Source organism: Cynoglossus semilaevis, chromosome 4, assembly GCF_000523025.1.
Source record: "Cynoglossus semilaevis isolate Cse_v1.0 chromosome 4, Cse_v1.0, whole genome shotgun sequence".
NCBI classification, from domain to species: Eukaryota; Metazoa; Chordata; class Actinopteri; order Pleuronectiformes; family Cynoglossidae; genus Cynoglossus; species Cynoglossus semilaevis.
Window position 1 is genome coordinate 12,438,998 of NC_024310.1, and position 19,058 is coordinate 12,458,055.

The 19,058-nt window shown below is 38.0% G+C and overlaps 3 protein-coding genes, 1 long non-coding RNA gene and 1 other non-coding gene across 15 annotated transcripts in view; 4 read left to right on the forward strand and 1 right to left on the reverse strand.

Annotated features, from left to right (window-relative positions):
• LOC112486979 (uncharacterized) overlaps window positions 1-2,217 on the forward strand; it is a 3,895-nt gene extending 1,678 nt beyond the window's left edge. The window contains exons 2-4 of the long non-coding RNA XR_003049623.1: window positions 1,202-1,274; window positions 1,804-1,880; window positions 2,017-2,217. This is a non-coding gene — a long non-coding RNA (uncharacterized LOC112486979). The remainder of the gene's footprint in view (window positions 1-1,201; window positions 1,275-1,803; window positions 1,881-2,016) is intronic.
• Window positions 2,218-2,462: 245 nt separating this feature from the next.
• trnad-guc (transfer RNA aspartic acid (anticodon GUC)) lies at window positions 2,463-2,534 on the forward strand. The gene has a single exon. It is a non-coding gene; the product is annotated as a tRNA-Asp (tRNA).
• A 970-nt stretch (window positions 2,535-3,504) lies between these two features.
• On the reverse strand, window positions 3,505-4,970 carry rwdd2b (RWD domain containing 2B). Its single transcript, XM_008309243.3, has 4 exons — window positions 4,545-4,970; window positions 4,399-4,466; window positions 3,874-4,245; window positions 3,505-3,785 (listed from the first exon to the last, which is right to left on the reverse strand). The coding sequence occupies exons 1-4, from the start codon at window positions 4,755-4,757 to the stop codon at window positions 3,533-3,535; spliced, it is 906 nt and encodes a 301-aa protein (XP_008307465.1). The 5' UTR covers window positions 4,758-4,970; the 3' UTR covers window positions 3,505-3,532.
• A 222-nt stretch (window positions 4,971-5,192) lies between these two features.
• On the forward strand, window positions 5,193-13,151 carry usp16 (ubiquitin specific peptidase 16). Of its 2 annotated transcripts, XM_025055331.1 has the most exons (18): window positions 5,194-5,643; window positions 5,833-5,882; window positions 6,569-6,765; window positions 7,131-7,234; window positions 7,414-7,526; window positions 7,898-8,133; window positions 8,875-8,970; window positions 9,069-9,199; window positions 9,314-9,401; window positions 9,817-9,901; window positions 9,995-10,086; window positions 10,182-10,235; window positions 10,583-10,750; window positions 10,851-11,487; window positions 11,592-11,686; window positions 11,810-11,896; window positions 11,999-12,149; window positions 12,696-13,151. In XM_025055331.1, exons 3-18 carry the CDS (start codon window positions 6,742-6,744, stop codon window positions 12,812-12,814), a joined length of 2,280 nt encoding a protein of 759 aa, XP_024911099.1. In that variant the 5' UTR covers window positions 5,194-5,643; window positions 5,833-5,882; window positions 6,569-6,741; the 3' UTR covers window positions 12,815-13,151. The 2 variants fall into 2 exon arrangements, with proteins under 2 accessions (XP_008307466.1, XP_024911099.1); XM_008309244.3 differs by lacking the exon at window positions 5,833-5,882 and having other exon boundaries at window positions 5,193-5,643.
• A 155-nt stretch (window positions 13,152-13,306) lies between these two features.
• Window positions 13,307-19,058, forward strand: part of bach1a (BTB and CNC homology 1, basic leucine zipper transcription factor 1 a) — a 41,218-nt gene continuing 35,466 nt past the window's right edge. For 7 of the 10 annotated variants that reach the window (XR_003049629.1, XR_003049630.1, XR_003049628.1 and 4 more), the window contains exons 1-5: window positions 13,774-14,756; window positions 15,678-15,935; window positions 16,399-17,508; window positions 18,324-18,530; window positions 18,635-18,847. Coding sequence is in view for 3 of the 10 variants with exons in the window: in XM_025055332.1 (XP_024911100.1) it covers window positions 15,696-15,935; window positions 16,399-17,508; window positions 18,324-18,530; window positions 18,635-19,021 (1,944 nt within the window). In the remaining 7 variants the exon portion in view is untranslated. Of the gene's footprint in view, window positions 13,561-13,773; window positions 14,757-15,677; window positions 15,936-16,398; window positions 17,509-18,323; window positions 18,531-18,634; window positions 19,053-19,058 lie in introns of those variants that run through there. The other 3 variants (XM_025055333.1, XM_025055332.1, XM_017032033.2) reach the window with 3 other exon arrangements.

Here is a 19,058-nt window from a genome sequence, read left to right on the forward strand (position 1 = left end):
TGGTTTGTTTAATTGCTTTGATAATAAAAACATACACTTAAAATGACTGATGCTGTTTCCATAAAGTCACCATCAAATACTGAACACTGAACTTCAGCTGTGGACACAACCCTCCAGTTGACTGTGTGAACATAAAGGCATCACTGCCATTCTGTTTTATATTGAAAATAGCATTTCAGTCTCGTGAATTTATGAAGAATAATTCATCTGAATATATATATGATAATAGGATTAATCACAGCTACCCTGTGTTTGAGCTTATGAAAAACATTGATTGACAGTTCTAATATTTGGTTGTATTTCAGTATTTTTATCCTTTTTTGCAGCTGTTCTGCTCTGTCCTGTGTTTATTCCTGCTTTACATTTCAGTTGTCTGTTTAATGTTGCTAATCCTGGTGTCATTTTTATATTGAGATTGTTTTATTTATTTTTTAAATCTGTGTGAATATAACTATCTCAAAGCAAGCGTTCTATTTTTATTCCAATATTTTTCCGTTAATTAATTGCAACTATTTGGGGTCTATTTAATAATGCTAATGGTAATCCTTCGACGGTTAAGTTTGTGAGTCATGTAATAGACAAACACATCTGCCTTCATGGACAAATGAAGGCAGAGTTGGTACAGACGCTGACCTGCTCTGTTGCCAATGTTCAAAATGTGCCTTATGCCACACCTTTTATTTTGAAAACTCAATCCACATGGAGCTTTTGAAACTATACCTTGTTGTTGGCGTGGCTCTGTCATTATTGTGCTCACTTTTAGAGCACGATCACATCAGAACAAGCAAAAATCTTTCACATTGTTCAAAACGAATTCAATTATATGCATCAGTAGTCCTGTTGAGTTATTGCATAAAATAAAGAGAAATGGAGGGAAAAACCCAGCAGTGTTTGAGTAAGAGTTAATGTAGAATAGGTTTTTAATCGGAGCTGAGGCTGTAATAGACTTTGAGAACTTGTTTTTGCAGAGTTTTTTTTACTGAGCTGTAACTGTATTATCTATCTATATATCATATAACATATGTCTGTGAATATACAATTTAAAACATAAGAAAGGAAAAAAGGGTAAAAAAACTCAAACTCTCAAAGAAACATTACAAATATTTTTAAAAATCTGAAACGCATGATACGTAATATAATTTACTTTAACCTAATTTACGACAATATATTTTGATTTTATTTGGTACTTTATTGCATGAAGCCAGGAGCATGAATTCACCTACTGAAAGCAATACAAGGCAGAAGATTCTGGAAAGTCGTCAGTTAAATCCCAGGTAGGAAATCATATTAAGATTGATATCTTAGTCATTACATGATGCATTTTCTCCGTGTCACCTTCAGTAGTAGAAAACATGCAGTGAGAATTTTCAATTTCATTTTTTTTTTCTATCAACAATTTTAATTTACATTCAGCATACATGTATCTTTGACTTTCTGTAATTAGCACTATGGCTCCTCTAGTTTTTTGTGTTTTTTTTAGATATTCTGTTGTGGGGGCAGATTACCAGAAACAATGCTTTGTTTAAATGGAATGATGACTCAAGAAGGTGTTTGGTTTTGGGTAGTGTCTGCAACTAAAATGGATAAAATAAATGTGTTACATACATGTGGAAAATACATGTGTATTTTATTATTATCATTTTAAACATTAAAAAAATTATATTAAATGATATCGTAAACACTGAGTTAGAACAATAGACAACAAAGTTTATCTCTGCTTTTCTCTTTTTCATCAATTAATATACAAAAGTAATTCCATCCATGAATGCATTGTTTTGATACGTTTTCTTTGTTTTATTTCAGTGACAAAGCAATGGAATCCATGATGTTTTCTTCTTATGGGCTACACTCAGAGAGTGGACACAACACCTAAGGCACAGGTCAGGAGCAATAACAGGGTTGAAGACAATACACTCCACCTGATATGGTATTTCTGACCTGTATTGACCAGAAGTGGAGGTAATTACCTTTTCCGGCTGTGGCCGATGTCAATACCACTCCTTCTGCTTCCTTCAGGTCGAGTGGAAAAGGAAGTTAAAAGCACTGAAAACGTCTGTTTTTAGAAACGCATCTCTAAAGGAAAGAGCAACTCACTTTTACGGTTTATTGTTGTTATAAATAGAAAATAAATGGAAAATAAATCCAGTCTGTAATTTGAAATGGTCAATTTACCGTTAAGCCGAATTGATGGTTGAAAGGTATAACACAGAGTGTCTGAGAATCACCTGGTCACAATAACCTGTAATTACAGTAGACTCCTGGTACTGTTTGCAAATGCAACGTTTCTTTGCTTTGTCTGGGAGAAACCAGAGCGTAAATGCCCATATGGGCAATATTGCCACCTATTGGACGAAAGTCTCTTGCTCCAAGCTCGCTTCCGAGTTCACTTGAATAAGTCGATGGCTTTTTTTAAAGCAAAGTAGGTGTAAATTACATATTGTTGTGTTTTGGTTTTTAATATATCCTCGTTAGTATAGTGGTGAGTATCCCCGCCTGTCACGCGGGAGACCGGGGTTCAATTCCCCGACGGGGAGATAGTTTTTATTAACATTTTCCTGAGTGTGTGATCAATAATCTAATGAACACCAGATGACTCCCAGTCTGCAATAATTAGTTAGTTAGTTGGTTGGTTACTTGTTAGTCTAATAATTACTTCAGTCTGTTTTTATTCATTTAATTGTCATTATTTATTTATTTCATTCAAAAGTAAAATAGAATTTGGGGGATCTAATTGATGGAGATTCTACTGAGAATAATGCAGGGAGGAACACGAGGGTAAGGGGGGAAATAGAGATGAATAATCATCTGCCATTAGTCTACTTGCATCATCCTGTATTCAGAAAACAAATAAGTAAGGAGTTCAATTCAGAACAGTTAACAGTTAAAGCTCACGACAAATACAAATAAGAGCAAATAGTTTTTGCGTGTGCACAACACCCCCGTGCTTGGAGCACAAAAATAACTAGCAGTTGTTCATGACCTTTGTCCCCCTTGGTCTCACCTACTTTTTTTCTTTTCTTTTTTTTTACCGATTAGTTGTTTTAGTTTACATATATTTTAACCTCCATATGTAATTAATATTCATTAGCATTTGTTTGTTGACACTGATGAAAAACCTAAATAAAAGTGTCAGAGGGAAAAAAAACAATTATTTTCTGTACCTATTTTTAAGAAACATAAAATCACTTGTGTACACATTATGTAGAACAACTCATTACTGTAATAGTACTGTATATCGAAATATTTTCTCTATTTACATTGTACAACTTATGCAGGTTTTAACGTTAACGGTAAATTCTTATCTCATACGATGCAGATTTTTTTTCACCTGCGTCGATGCTGCCCCCTGCTGACGAATGTCTTAACGATAGATATCCAGTAAATTAGAAACTTTTTTTTTTTAATAAGCAATCTGAAATTGGTTATTTTCCATGTTAAAAATGGAAAGTCTATTAATCGAATGTCTTTTGTGAATTCTGAAAAAAGGAGTAAAAAAAACAGAGCAAAATGTATAAAAATCTTTATTGGACAGCTACCTTCCTTCAATGCCAAAATACATCTGAAAAACATCACAGCAGCCCTTCTCGTTTAAAAACTGGTAAAGTTGTCCAAGGTCCATGTGATTGCCTCTGTTACCGTGTGGGTCAAACATAGCCTCTTCAAAACCTGTGAATTTACGCAGGGATTGAAGACATTCCATAGTCTGATCATCCTGACAGCGAGGACTGAGGGCAAAATCCTCCCTGTGTTTAATCATGATTTTCTTCCATGTCAGAACTTTCACTCTGTAAAATGAGAGAAAACGACAGATTCATTTTAAAAATGTCAAGAAAAAACTTGGCTGTAAAACTTGTTACCACAAATTAACCAGACCTGGCCCAGAACTCCTCACAGGCTGACTGAGGACCTTCCACACACACAATACCAGGCTTCCCCGGCATGCTGAACCCCGACAGGCCGAGCTCTTTGGACCACTCTAAAATGTTTTTCCTCTTGGTCTTATTGTAGATGTGGTGGCTGTAGATCCACAGTCGGCTGAACACTTCCACTGGCCGGGGATGAGACTCTTTCTTCGGAGTTGCTGCTGCTGCTGCGGATGAGCTCCTATCAACGAAGAGCTGTAAGTGGTCTTTCACCCAGTCCACAGCAGAGAGCACACAAACTTCACCCTGGCAGTTCTCTGTCAGGTACATGTTAAGAGCAGAGTGGAGCTGTGTCTGCTGGGCCCGGCTTAGACCAACACACCTATGGTAACAAGTAACAAAACTGTTAATATTTAACAATTAACATGTGACCCTGTATCTACGTTTATCTTTTCTGATTTTCAGCCCATAAGGTTGGTGAGATTTCTCCACGTTATAAACCTTTTATATGTATCAACATCACACTGACACTTACCTGACTGTTATCTCTGGTAACACATTAGGGTACTCAGATGGATAAGCACAGGATAGAATGAAATCAATCTGAATAAAAGAAAGGAACTTAGTTAGATCATTATCTTTAAAGTCCAGTGACATCAAATCGTAGTCTAAGTACTTTACCTTATCTGTGCTCGCAGTGTCCAGCTTGTATTTAATAAGAAACTGGGGTCTGAGAGGCGGGGGCCTACCTGCTGATGTTCTACCTTCTACATACTCTCTCAGCTCGGCCAGTGCCAGCGGATCTGTGAGCTCCAGCTCTTCCCGGGTGGGAAACATGCTGGTCAACAGTTCGATTTCTGCCAGCTGAGACTCAGCCCACTCCAAGTGAGACATGCTTCTAAAAGCCTCAGTCTTCGCGTGTTGTTACAAAATCAAAACTAATACCTATTTGTTGTCAAATAAACATGGCAATCGTAGGACCGATTCATCCAAAGTAAAACATATTACCTATTCAAATCCAGAACTTACACGTGGATTCCACCCTATCATGTCCTAACCATGTATGTGACTCCAAAAATATTTGATAAACAAAGCTGTATGTTGCAACACGGACAGTTTTAAAAGACGCACAAAACGGCAAATGCTAAGGGTCAAAACTATTTTTATTAATGTATTTATTTAGTTTACATTTTTCTCCAAACACGAAGTCTTGCGTGTTTCTTTATTACTATTTAGTATTTATCAAGAAGCTTAAACTAAAGAAATTTGAAAGTCCAAGTTAACATTTAAAATGTATTCTTTTTTATAATCGCCTAACTCCTTGCTGTTTCAACACGGACTATTTCATAGGTTGCACACAGGAAGCGACAACAAGCGTTTTATTAGAGTACATGTGTCAGTTTGTGATTTCCAGTCAATGTAACGAGTGACAATTTGGCAAATAATGAACAGTTACTGCCCTGTTTTTATACTTCAGGCTTCGAATTAACTGTATATTCCTTCTAGAACGCAAACGTTGTCAGGAATTAAACATTTTATCCCTACAAACTAAAAAATAAAGCGAAAATTGCGAATGTAGTTGGACTTCTTTGATAACTGTAAGTTTTGTGAACTACAACATATGCTACATTGGTCTGCCCTGTGTGGATATGTTGTTATGAAAAGTTGGTGAGTTTATAGAGATAGCGTAACCTCAGGTCAGTGTGGTGTTAGGTGAACATGGGAAAGAAGAGAGGAAAAGACAAAGGCTCAAGAGAAGAAGAAGAATTTGATTTTTCAGGTAATCACTTTACGGACGTTTACTTTTGTTTTGGTAAAATCATTGTCAAACGTAATTATTTAAGAGATGTCGCGCATCCAAATATACATCTTTCTTCGTGCTGCATGTGCTTATCAACAAAGGGATATCAAGAGAATTCCTAAATCAACTACCAAACTAAACGATTTTCATCTTTTCCTTCTTACATAGAAGGAAAAGATGAAAAATTGGACAATCGTACAGATTGCTGCCTCACCCTGGTCAGTATGAGAATCTTACAGAATTTTAAATCCCTATTTGAACTTTTCTTGTTTACAAGCTTACAAGCTTATTCAATACAACTTTAGGTCACTGTTCTTCTTCTACAGAATTGTTCATCTAATTTTTACATTGCACACTGTGTATAGCCCCACGCCCTGATATTTTGTATTTAATTTAAATTGTTTTTTTTTTTCCACCCTGATATTTTGTATTTAATATAAATTGTTTTTTTATAGCTGGCTTTAAACCTTATTTTTATTCTTATACTGGTGCTGCTCATTTAAAGAGCTAATTAACAGCTTTTCATTGGTTTGTGAACAGTGACTATAAAGATCTATTTAAATATAGCTAGAACTGCTATTCCCTCTGACTTTACTGCCAACCATAAAACCCACACATGGAAGACTTCCAGCGCCATTGCCCTTCAAGATGCATTTACATACTTACATAAATATTTATTTACACCAGAGATCAAATAGTTTTTTATTTTACATACCATATAAAATACCTTTGGTCCAATCAGAAACCATGTCATTAGTGGTGGTTCCATTGATGTTTGTTTCTGTGATGACTAAGTCTCCTGGGCTGCCTGCTGGCTCATGTATGGATGCTACACTTTCACTTGTGTGGTATGACAGGGAAAGGCATGGTGTGAGCTTCTCTTGCTATTTTTGTAACTTCACAGGTCCTTCATGTAGACACATAAAGAAAGGAACTGACCAAACTCTTCTGAAGAAACTTAGTGGGAACTCTGACTGGAACAGCTGTCAGGACTGTAATCATGAGGAAAATAAAGAAAATAACAGCAACCTCCTGTCACACGACTCAGAAGACGAACAAGAAATAGCAGCCATATGGATGTGCTTAAAATGTGGCCACAGGGTGAGTTGTGATGCATTTAGATTTAACTAAAGACAGAACAGTCATTTAGACAGAATAATCTTCTTGCTCAGACTATCAACAAACCTATAGAAAATCAACTTAGCTTCACTCTGCTTTCTGTCCATTTTCAGATTGATTTAAAATTTAATGGTTTAAATGGTAAATTGGTTTGTTATTCTGCCTTATTTATAATTGATTCCAGATCCAGCCTTAGAGGACAGGTGTCCCTTTTAGTTGGCAGCACTTACTGTAACCTGAATCTGTAATGACATCATATTAAAACTGCTTTTGTGACTAGTACAAATCTGCTCAAAACTGACTAATTTGAAGCTGAAGTAAAGTCATGAGGGTTCGTCTTCCATCAGGGCTGTGGCCGAAATTCTGAGAAGAAACATGCGATCAGACATTATGAGACTCCACGTTCTGATCCACACTGCCTAGTGGTCAGTGTAGACAACTGGAGTGTGTGGTAAGTACTGTATGTTCACCTAAAGAAATAACTAATAATATTAATAGTAATAGATTACATTTGAAACACAAATCTCACCTATTGATGCTTTTCCAAATAACATTCCTCAGTCATGTGGGGACATTATAATACTGTTATATCAAAAATGCATGATTTCTGTCTTGTTTTCTAATGTCTAGGTGTTACATATGTGATGATGAAGTTCAGTTCTCCAGAACTGGACATTTGGCTCAGCTGTTAACTAACCTCAAAAAACACACCTCTGAAGATTCCATAAAGAGACCACAAAAAAGTAGGCACCTTCATTCTTTTCCTTCTTTGGCTGCCTCCTTCAGGCATCACAACTGTGGATCTTCTTCTTCTGTCTTTCTTAGTCTTAGTCTGAGACACTTAATTTTTTTCATTATCTGTTAGGGTTAGGGTTAGGGTTAGGTCTCAGTAAGTAATTATCAAAATTACGAGATATACAAGCTTGAAATATTTCACTAATGAATATACAGTATATACTGTTTATGTGATATGTATATAATATGAGTTTCACTTCACTGAAATTATTGTCAAGAAATTGAACTTTTTCACAATATTCAGGTTTGTTTTGAGCTGCACCTGTATATTGAAATTATGTCAATAACATGTACAATTCCCTTTATTATTATTATTTAGGAGTTAAAGAGGAGGATAACATGATGGAAGTGGATCAAAAGACAGAAGCTGTAAATGGACATGAAAATGAAGACAAGAATAACAAAGAAAACAAGGACAACAAACAGAAAACGACTAAGAAAGAGGAGAATTTGGGAAAATCCCAGAAGTCCATAAAAACTGACGCCAAAGCTGGAATTCCAGTGAAGGGTCTGAGCAACCTGGGAAACACGTGTTTTTTTAACTCCGTCATTCAGGTAAGAGAGGCTGAAAGTGTCTACCGCATAGTACCAGGGACCATTATGTTTGTTAAAAAAACGCCATGAAGTGTGGTGCACACGAGCTGCCACTAGGGTGTGCACGAGATTTAAAAAAAGTGATGGCGGTTTGGGTTTTTTTGTTTGTGCTTTTACTGTGAAACTTACATTTCAGTTCCATTTCAGTTTAATTCAAACACGAGAGCGCATTGTTGTTGACGTGATTTTTTTGTTCTATGATGGTTCTGGTCATGTGAGCACGATTAAATGTGATGTTTAAGAAGAGGTTATGAGTGCGATGAGCTGAAAGCTATTTTCTCCCTAAAATTATTCTTTATATTTTATATATGACATGTTTTTTTTTGAATTATGATTTCTATTTTATATATGACGTTTTATTTATATATGATGTTTTTTTTAAAATGATTATTGTTTTTATTATGTTAATTACACAAATCCTAAATACCAAGGGTTGCAGAACCCGAGCGCTCTTTATGCAAGATCAACCATTGTTAAACATGCTTCTTTTATAGGAAAGCTTGTTGTGTTTGTTTTTTTCCTGAAGGCATAGGGAATAAGAGGTGCGTCAATCCAGTTGGGATATAGAAGGTTGTACATGGCCAAATAAGTTTGGGAACCACTGCCTTAATTATATTAATTGGGTTCTATTTAATAGTTCCATTATTTCAAAAATATAGAAATCTGCAAGTTCCGGTATGTGACTGCTGTTCTCTTTTAAAGAATCTCTCTCAAACGCTACTCCTGAGAAACACTCTCAAAAAGGTGACAGAAGAAAGCCTGGCTCTTCACGTCAATCCTGGTGCTTTTCCAGATTTGGTGTGTTTTTTACTATTCTCATATACTTCACAATAAAGTCATTAAGTTTCTGTAACAGGCAGTACCTGTAACTTACCAAAATGTTTTTCTAATTACAGGAACCCGTCACGATGCAGTTGGATCAGCCTGGACCTCTGACTCTGGCTATGTCTCAGCTCCTCAGTGAGATCCTGGAAACTCTGAAGGGTGTGGTGACGCCACAGACCTTGTTTACACAAGTCTGTAAAAAGTAAATATATTGTCACCTACTTAAACTCAGGTTTTGAGGTTTAAAAACCCAATCCCGCCCTGTTCTACTATATGTCGTTCACATATTTACTCAGTTCTTCTTCCTTTTCTGCAGGGCTGCCAGATTTCGAGGCTTTCAGCAGCAAGATAGCCAAGAGCTGCTGCGCTACCTTTTGGATGGGATGCGAGCTGAGGAGATCAAAGTGCGTTTAAAAACAACTCATTGATTAAAAGTTTTTAGCACATAAAATCTTCAGTATGACAGTTTATGTGGCCATGTTTAAAAAATCAGGGACAGACAGGAACATAATGACGATTCAAAACTCAGACCAGCCTGTAAAAAAAAAAGTAAAATCTTCATGTGGATCTATTACTGTGATAAGTACTTCAGCAGTTTTGGCTCTAGAAGATGAACAGATGGATGTGTACCACATTAAAAATAAAATGATCGACATCACGTATAAGCACAATGCCAGAAGTCATTTTTAAAGTTTGTATTTTCCCCAGTAATTTTCTTTAGTTTTGTAGGAAGGTTGTTCCATGATAAATTCTTCCTGGGAGAAGGTGTTTGTCTCAGGCTGGTTAAGATTCCACTTTTTCCCCTTTTTGTCCTGACAGAGAATTCGTTCAGGAATCACAGAGGCTTTGAAACAGTCCAGGAAAAACACAGATAATGATGAGAAGCTGAAAACAATGGTTCAGGGTAAGTAACCGTGGTTGAAGTCAACATGTTTATTTCTGTTCAATTTATCAATTGACGAACATCTAGTTTTGACATCTGCACATCTGATTTCAGAATATGAACAACACGGACTCCTGAAAAACTTTGTTGACCAGGTGTTTGGAGGAGAAATGACGAGCACTATAATGTGTCAGCAGTGTAGAACGGTTTGTACTTTGTAGACACAGCTAAAAATACTTGTTCAAAAACTGTCAGTGTCATGTCACACTGTGACATTGTGTTTTCTGCTTTGCACTTACAGGTGTCTGTGGTCACGGAAATGTTTTTGGATCTGTCTCTTCCAGTTTGTGATGAGGTGTGGTCTTTGTTTTTTGTCTAATTTATATTTAAATCAAATTATTTACGATTTTCTGCCCTGAACTGAAGACGAGCAGTGCCTAAGGAAACATAAGAGGAATGCAATTATGTACCTTTAGAGATGGGCTTTATTTTTTAATCACTGTTGCATAGATGAATAAGGACAAACTATTTGCGTTAAAAATTGATAGTTTTCCACGACACACTTGATAATATAAGGAAGTGTTCTTCCTAAATAGAGCTAGTCTGGTCATAAATGTATGGGCTAAAACAACATAATACATGTTCTTCTTGTGTTAACAATCCAAATAATGATGATGTTTTTGTCCATACTATACCTTATAGGCTTACAGGAAGAAGAATACAAAAAAAGCAGGACAGAAGACTGCAGATTCAAACCAAGAAGGAAGAAACAGTCCTGTCTTGACCAATGGAACTGAGGACATTCCCACTGGGGCTGGGAGTAAGTACCAGCAGAAGAAAGCAAAGAAGCAGGCAAAGAAACAAGCCAAGGTAGCACAGAAAACACAGAGTGTTTTTTGCTCTGTGCGATGAATTAGTGTTGAATCTTTTTTGGAACTGAACTACATTTTCTACCTTGTTGTGTTTGTAGCAGCAGAAGAGGCAGCAAAAATCGGAGGGTCAAGTCACCCTGGATAGTATCACTTCTCCAAGTTGTGCTGACAATGAACAGACAGAATCTTCTGCAGACGTCAACGGAGGGCAAGATGAAGACAGTAAGGGCCATGAAGAAATACCTGAACAAATCGCTGGTCCTGAGACCAGAGAACACACCCTGGACGTGGCACCAGCTGAGAAAGAAAGAGAAGAAGACGAGGACTCAGAAGCCGAACTGGGCTCGTCAGTTACTTCGGCTGTTAACAACCGCTTTGCAGCGTTGTCAAAAGAGCAGGATTCAAAGGACATCGTCCTAGAAAAAACCTCTGACACAGAGCAGAAGGAAGAGGAGGAAGCACAGCTGGCAAGTGAGATGGAGAAAGTCAATTTAGATGATACGACCATCGAAGAATCTGACACCGAGGATCAGGAGATGAAAGAGTACACTGTGGTACACCAGGACCCAGAGTTGGCTTTTAAAACCATGGCTTCTAGAAAAGCCCCAGAGAAACAGGAATGCTCGGTGCAGTCCTGCCTTTTTCAGTTCACAGAAGTGGAAACTCTGACACAGAACAACAGCCTGCTCTGTGTCACCTGCACTAAACAGCAGGGACAGAAAGAAAAAGCTGGAAGTGAGTAAAACTTTTCTACACGAACACACCTACAGAAACCTACCAACACTTCCACAAAATCATTCTACCTTTGTTTAAATATTTATTTGTTTTTGTACTTGAAGCACCCAAGAAGAATGTCTACACAGATGCTCTGAAGCAAATGCTGATCTCTTCTCCTCCACCGGTGCTGACGCTGCACCTGAAGAGATTTCAACAGGTACACAAACAGGACTAGAGGTTTCATTGCTCACATCGAAATTACTGTCAGCTAAAAACATTATTTATTATTATTGTCACTAAAACAAATAACAAGAATTTCCCTGTTGTCATTTCCCTTTAGCATGCATTCAGTATCTGTAAGGTTAACAGACATGTGCAGTTTCCCATGATACTGGATTTGGCCCCTTATTGTGGAGTCAAGTGCAAGGTATATATTTATAATATTATTCAGTATAATGTATACATATGTATATATACATGCATGGGTGTTCTTTTCCTTTTTGTTACTATATGTTTGTCATTTTTCTAGTCTGAACACAACACAGAAGAGGTTCAGATTTTGTACAGTCTGTATGGGGTGGTTGAGCACCGTGGAACAATGAGATCTGGTCACTACACAGCCTATGTAAAAGTGCGACCTGAGCACCCCAGTCCCACATCCATCGGGATTTCAGGAGACGGTACGGCCTCACTCTTAAGTGTGATTTAAATATTAGATGTATACCTTTTGTGATATGGACTTGAGGATCCTGAGCTAGATCTGTTGTCTCTGAGAAAATTTGATGTAGTTTTAATATAAAGATTTAAAAAATATTTGTAGTCATATTTTGGTTAATTGTTTATGTATATCAGATATTTTAGTATTTTACAGTTAACTTGAAACACAATTTCCGGACTAGAATTTTCAATGACCCTGAATATTTCATGCATCCTTAATTTTTAGTAACCTTTTGGCATGTTGTTGTTTGTCATAATTTTGTGTAAATTTTGTTGATAGCTGACTTGTTCTCTTAATCAAGGGTCATTTCACTGGTTTGTAAAGCATTTTGTCTTGAGCACTCCCTATTTTCAGACCTGACAGTCACTTCACAGACTGTGGACATTAGTCTGATGTAATTTATGACTAATACCTTCTACAACAGCACTGTTATAATGTAACCCATTTCTTTGACAATACTGTTATTGACGATATGATTTCTCTTTACTACCACATCGCTCCAATGCAGGAATAGATCCATCCGGCGGATCCTGGTTCCACATCAGTGACACAAGTGTCCATTCTGTGAGCAGGAGCCAGGTGGAGAGTTGTCAAGCCTACCTCCTCTTCTACGAAAGGATCGGGTGAAAACAACTGTGCCTCATTACCACTCAGGAAGTGAATGAAAATCTGTTGACCTGCTTCCTTCTGCTGCTGCTGATCTCATCTCAGCTTCTTCATTTGATCCCCAACTTCAGTGTGACTTGGGTGACATAAAACTGATAAAGGTTCACAAAGGATTTTTAACAATTTGACATATTAATCCAATTTGTGTCCAAGTATCTCCCAGGTATTTAAAGGCCCATTTCTATTTTTCTCACACACGTTTAGGGAACAGAAAATGTGGAAAATAAAAGTCAAATCAGACTACAATCTGAGAGATATGTCTATTATTACTGCTGTTTACTCTCAGGAGAACAAAAAACAGGAACAAGGGCCCAACATAAATGACGTTGTCCTGGGCAGCCTGCTTGTTTTTCAAATTTACAGTGATGGGCACAGACCGTTAGACCTGGTTAGTAATGGTTCAGGAAGGGAGACATCTACCTCTGTATAATCTAGTACTTCATTCCATTTTGTAGTCCCTGACAGTAAAGGTTAGCGTCATTGACACAGTTCAGATGTTTGACCTCACCCGAAGACTTCAGCAGAGCTTCATTGCCTGTTTTTTTCCCCACCTAAATGAAGACCTACTGGAGCACATGCTGGATTTCACACCTAATTGGAGAAGCTGGGCATATCACTGGGCCTTGGTGCTGTCTGGTGTTTGACAAGAATCTTCCAAACTGTCATTGTGTGACTCATTATTACACAGCTGGACGCCTAATTGCACGGTACTTTTTACACCTACAGCCTTCCAAACATGAGGTTAGAGTAGCCACTAGTTCTGTTGTGGACTTTATCAGGCAGTGAACTCCCTGTAAAAATCTTCTATTTAAAAGGTCTTCTATTTTAAAAATTATGAATTTATGGCAAAAATAAAGCTGTATCGAGCTGAAGTTCAACTTATGCGTTAAAATATAGAATATAAGCCTTTATTCAAAATGTATTTTAAAAAAAAACACTTGTGTGCACCAGAATATAAGCCTTTATTCAAAATGTATCAATAACCAACATGAAACCAAGCAACTGAGAAAGTGTGTTAACATGTTAAAAGGTAAAGGGATGGGCTGGTAGTGTACTGTATAATGGAGAGCAAACCATAGGAAGGGCTTCAGCTCTCAAAAGTTTATTGTTAAATTGATTTTAAAGCCACCTCTTAACATAAGGTACTGTATTTTAATTCACCACCACTTTCATCAACAAACCACACGAACAATTCACACGAACACATTAACAATACAACACTGCAGTAAATGTACCCACTTCTTGTTCCTATTTCTATTGACGGTAATGTATGAATAACAGAAACTGCACTGTGTAGTTACACTGAAAAGTAATTCCCCCAACAGATTATGATGATGCATTTGTTTCAGTGAGCCAATCAAATGATGACAATTTATTTGAAATAGAAAGTGTTTTTAACCTGCACTTGAGAATTGGGATTTTTTTCTGACTTGCCACTTTTCTATCAGAATTTTTAAGATACTGGTTGGAATGTTGGGGATTTTCTGTTTTTTTATAAATGTTTCTTTTTTGCCCTAAAACCATGTGACTGAATTCAGAAGCTCTCTTTTCTCGAATGAAAGGCTTATTTTCATGAGATTCAGTGAGGGACATATCAGTACTGACTTGAATCTCGGATGTTAACAAAATTCTGAGGTCAAAAAGATGACTTATCATTCTGATTTATGTAAACATTTGTAATTTTAACTTAAAATTGACATATGTTTTTCTACGTAACTGGAAAGCCATTAAGATATGGGTGAAACCCTTAAAATTTCACTGGCTAGTCTTTGCACCGAGCATGCGCAGTAAGTTGCGGAAAGCACTTCCTGCTTCTCCTCGTCACATGACGAGCTCACTTTTCAGATGGTCTGAGTCATCTATATCCTGAAACTCTCTCATGGCTACAGTTCTTAGCTGACAGGTGAGTGTATTGATAATTAACATAATTTAAATTAGCTTTTCATCAACGTATTCATTATTTGTTGCTATTATAAAAAAACAGGAAGCTCCTCCTCGATCTGTCCAGCTAACGGTCTGGCGGCCCTTTAGCCGTAGCTTTTCAGCTGAAAAGACCTGAAATGATAAACTTTTTTCCATTAATGCGACTTCGGTGAAAACGTCGACATTTGCTAACTTGTGAAGATCTTTTTTAAATAAATTAGGCAGTGCGTATGTACACTTGTTTTCTTTATCTGACAGCGGTGAAAGCTGGTAAAATATGAGTCAGCATTTTTAAACTTGCTGAGTTAAGCTTACTGTGCACGTTTTAAAGCGTGACATGCCCCTCATCACGTTTAACTGAATTCAAAGCACACACCCGTTTAATATATATGTATATACTGTATAGATGGTTTGCTGACTGTTAGACGCAATAATGTCGGATGGACAAAACTTAAATATTTATCCTGTGACCACGGCATTTACAAATATATCAGTCGTACTGTTTTTTCACTATGTGTAAAAGTGCTTTTATATCATTAATTATACGTTTAGGCTTTTAGTATATATTTTACAGTTTCTCATTATTGTGAGATAGTTTCTTTAAAATGTCTTTCATTGAATTTTTTTTATCCGCACATCAAACCAGCTATGCTACAACAAACGTATTTTGGGTGTCAACATTTGTAATAGTGTCCACTAGTATATAAGAATGAATGAGAACACTTATATATTTAAAGAACAGGAAGTAATATAATCTTCCCCTTTTGCGCAATAGAAAATATCTTGCTAGTTCATTTCTTGGTTGATGAAAAAGTCTATTTATTGTATTCATATGATACAGTGAAGTGTATTGTTTGTGTGTGGTGACCATTTCTTTATTTCCCCATTCTCTATTACACAGGCTAAGCTTGTAAGAACCATGACACTTCAGGCTCCTCGCACTTCAGTCTTCACATTTCAGTCTGCCGTGCACAGCGATCACGTGCTGCAATGCCTAAATGACCAAAGGCTGCAGGACATCCTCTGTGACGTGACGGTGGTGGTGGAGAACAGGAGTTTTCGAGCCCACTGCTCTGTCCTGGCGTCTTGCAGTGAATACTTTCACAACAGGATCGCATGTGGCGCTGCGCAGAATCCAGTCATTACCCTACCTGAAGAGGTCAGTAAAATAGGGTTAAGATGGATGGTTTTTGTTTGCAGTATTCATAAAAGGCTGAATGCACAAAGAAGCCCAGAGCTTCAGCAAACAAGTATTACCAGTCATACAATATTGTCTTTGTAAAAACTTCTCTTAACAGTGTAAAAGTTTGAATGTGTAGAAAGAGAGAAGTTGTTAAGTGTTTGTCATATATTTAGCTGAACTTGCTCAAGTCCAAAAGAAAACTATAAAAACTGAAGCTCAGTCAGTGCATAGCCAGAAATAGTCCACCATATACAGTATATTCTGGAATGCTTAAGTTTAAAGCTTGTGTTTACTGTGTTCGGGAATATTAAGCTCCAGTTTACCATTGGTCAACTTGTTTCTCTGTTCTTCACCTGTGTCTTAAACACAGCAGTGTTAAGGTTCATTCTGACACAAATTTAACTTTGGCTCCCACTTGCTGTTAATCCTTTACCCCCAGGTGACTGTGGGGGGCTTTGAGCCTCTGCTACAGTTTGCCTACACGTCACAGCTGCTCTTCACAAAAGAGAACATCCATGACATTTGCAGAAGTGCTGAGTGCCTGGGGTTCCGAGACTTGGAGTCATCGTGCTTCGATTTCCTCATCCCCAAGTTTACTGAAGGCAAAAGAACATCACAGGAACTCAGACGTGGAGCAGCATGTTGTCAAAGCCCAGACGCTGGTATGAGTTGTGAGTTTGTCTCCAGTGAAAGCAGCAGCCGACCTAAATCATCAGAACCACACAGCAGAGTGCCTTCAGGACACAATGAACAAAAAAACATCCCTTCCCAGTGTCCTCAGAGTGCCCAGGGTCAGAAAGGTCCCAAGGAGGAAAGCTTCTGTTTGCAGAACTGTGGGCCTCAGATGGAACCGTTATCTCTGTTATTAGCACCAAACAGTGTTTGCCCCATGTTGTCTCTGCCATGCCAGGACACTGACAAAGCAGACCAGTCTCAGTTCTGTGACAGAGACATTTTAGAGATGGGAGATGTGTTTAGCTGCGGTTTAGCCTGTGAGCTGTCAACACCAGAGGAGGCGAAACGCAGTGTTCAGACGCTTCATGCAGAAACCAACTTGGACCCCACTTCCTGTCCAATCAACACATCAGTCGCTGATACTTGCAGTGATTTGTCAGGTCAGACCGAGACCAACCTGGAACAGAGAATGGCTGCTGAAATCGCAGACACTGCACTTACTGCTTTAAGTCAACAGGAGGGTTTTGGGGAGAGGAGCAGCGTGGAGAGGGAGGTGGCCGAACATCTGGCCAAAGGGTTTTGGTCTGACCTATGTCAGTCTCAGAGTCAAACTCTCCCTCAGGATTCAATGGACCCAAACACTTTAGCAAAAGCGTCTGATTTCCATTGGCTGAAGCAGCTGGACCTGTCTTCCAGTGCAGGGGACTGCCCTTTTCTCAAGGACCTGGGGACAGGTAGCGACCTGACTCCACGCACCGACGGTCTGTCCCAGATGGAGAAGAGCCCCTGCTTATCCTCTTCCATCAACTCTGCTGACGACTCGGATCTGGACACTGATGGAGACACTGAAGCTAACAACAAGAGAGCCGCTGAGGTCAGTGTGATGCTAAACTGATGTTTGTGGATTGGAAATTTCCAGAAAACATTACTAAAATAAATTTTTCTGAGTTCTTGAGTTTATGAAGGTCAAGTTGTAAAATGATCAGTATAAATCCCTGTTTTTACAAAAAAGTATAGCACTTACAGTAATTAGGGTCATAAGTTCAGGTGAACTTGTGCAGTTTTTGGGGAAATGTTTAGCTCTGAAGAACATATTACTTTTTGTGCTTGCTGTCAATGTCGGTATTGGACATGATACAGTTGTGTCGAGCCATACCTATCGTATAGTCACATTACCAAAAATAGCAAAATCAGATTCAACCAAAAACTTTTAATCACTACATTGATATTATTTCACAGTTATAAATCTCAGGTTTTAATTGTGATTTCACAATTGTTTTTATTTCTAAATTATACATTGTGGCTTATACTGCTGTGTAGCATGTACTGTACTCGTCACAGTGTACTTGTCATTGTCCTTAGATACAATATAATTTAGTCATCTTTGTTGGTGAGCCGAGCAGTCTGGGAAACAGCAGCAGCCTGACATTTTTGCAAGCCTTTTCCAGACGACAGTCACAGATGTTTGTTTTATACTACAGGTTTTTTTTTATAATTAATACCTGTTAACATTTATTATATATTTTAACTCTCCAGTTGTAATTTCCCTCAGCTCACATGCTTATTATTTTGTGTTTTTATTGGCATTAAACTTATGTAAACTAAATGTAATATTAAGAAATGACCAACTTTGCTTTGAGCCATGTTTGTAGTTTAATTAATATAAATGATCACTCTCATTGTGTACAGATTGATCTTCCGTTTCCAGTAGAACAGATCTCCACCCTGAATCGCAGTGCCTTCCAGCAGCTTTTGAGGAACCATCATCTGACTCCAGATCAGCTAGAGTTTGTCCACGATGTACGCAGACGAAGCAAAAACCGTGTGGCTGCTCAGCGTTGCAGGAAGAGGAAACTAGATGGAATACAACACCTAGAATGTGAAATCAAAAAACTAGTACGTGTTTTCCAGTGTATCGTTTATTCACTGACCTTGCACCAGAATTAAGAAGAAGAATTTAAAAATTAACCCTTTGTTGGCTGATTTTTTTTCTTCCACAGAAAAGTGAAAAAGAGCGACTGCTGCAGGAGCACACGGAACTGAAGCAGAACCTGGACGAGATGCGTCAGAGCCTCCACCTGTTGTGTAAGAGTGTCAGCATGGAGTCCAGTGCTGACCAGGACTCATTACAGCTCCTGACTAAGATCTCCACCTCACCAGGATTTCCCCCGTCACTTGTCAAAGACGAGGAGTCGCAGATCACCATTGAAATGGTAAGTTGTTCTTCAGAGTGTGACCCAGACGGACCGACTGAAGACGCCGACCAGAGCGCCAGACTGGAGGGTGGTGTACAGACAGGTCAGAGTGAATCTCCACAGAGCTGCCCTGTTGCAGCATCTTTGCTCAACCTTTGCGTGGACATGAACAGCAGCTTATATATGGACTGAAATTCTACTTTTGATTTTGCGACTTGTTAGGATGCAA

Coding starts and splice junctions, on each gene's coding strand:
- rwdd2b (XM_008309243.3), bottom strand. CDS start 4,757: ATGTCTCACTTGGAGTGGGCTGAGTCTCAGCTGGCAGAAATCGAACTG. Junction 4,467..4,544: donor ACACTGCGAGCACAGATAAG/GTAAAGTACTTA, acceptor TCTTTTATTCAG/ATTGATTTCATTCTATCCTG. Junction 4,246..4,398: donor TTACCAGAGATAACAGTCAG/GTAAGTGTCAGT, acceptor TTGTTACCATAG/GTGTGTTGGTCTAAGCCGGG.
- usp16 (XM_008309244.3), top strand. CDS start 5,583: ATGGGAAAGAAGAGAGGAAAAGACAAAGGCTCAAGAGAAGAAGAAGAA. Junction 5,644..6,568: donor AGAAGAATTTGATTTTTCAG/GTAATCACTTTA, acceptor GTAACTTCACAG/GTCCTTCATGTAGACACATA. Junction 9,200..9,313: donor TTTACACAAGTCTGTAAAAA/GTAAATATATTG, acceptor CCTTTTCTGCAG/GGCTGCCAGATTTCGAGGCT.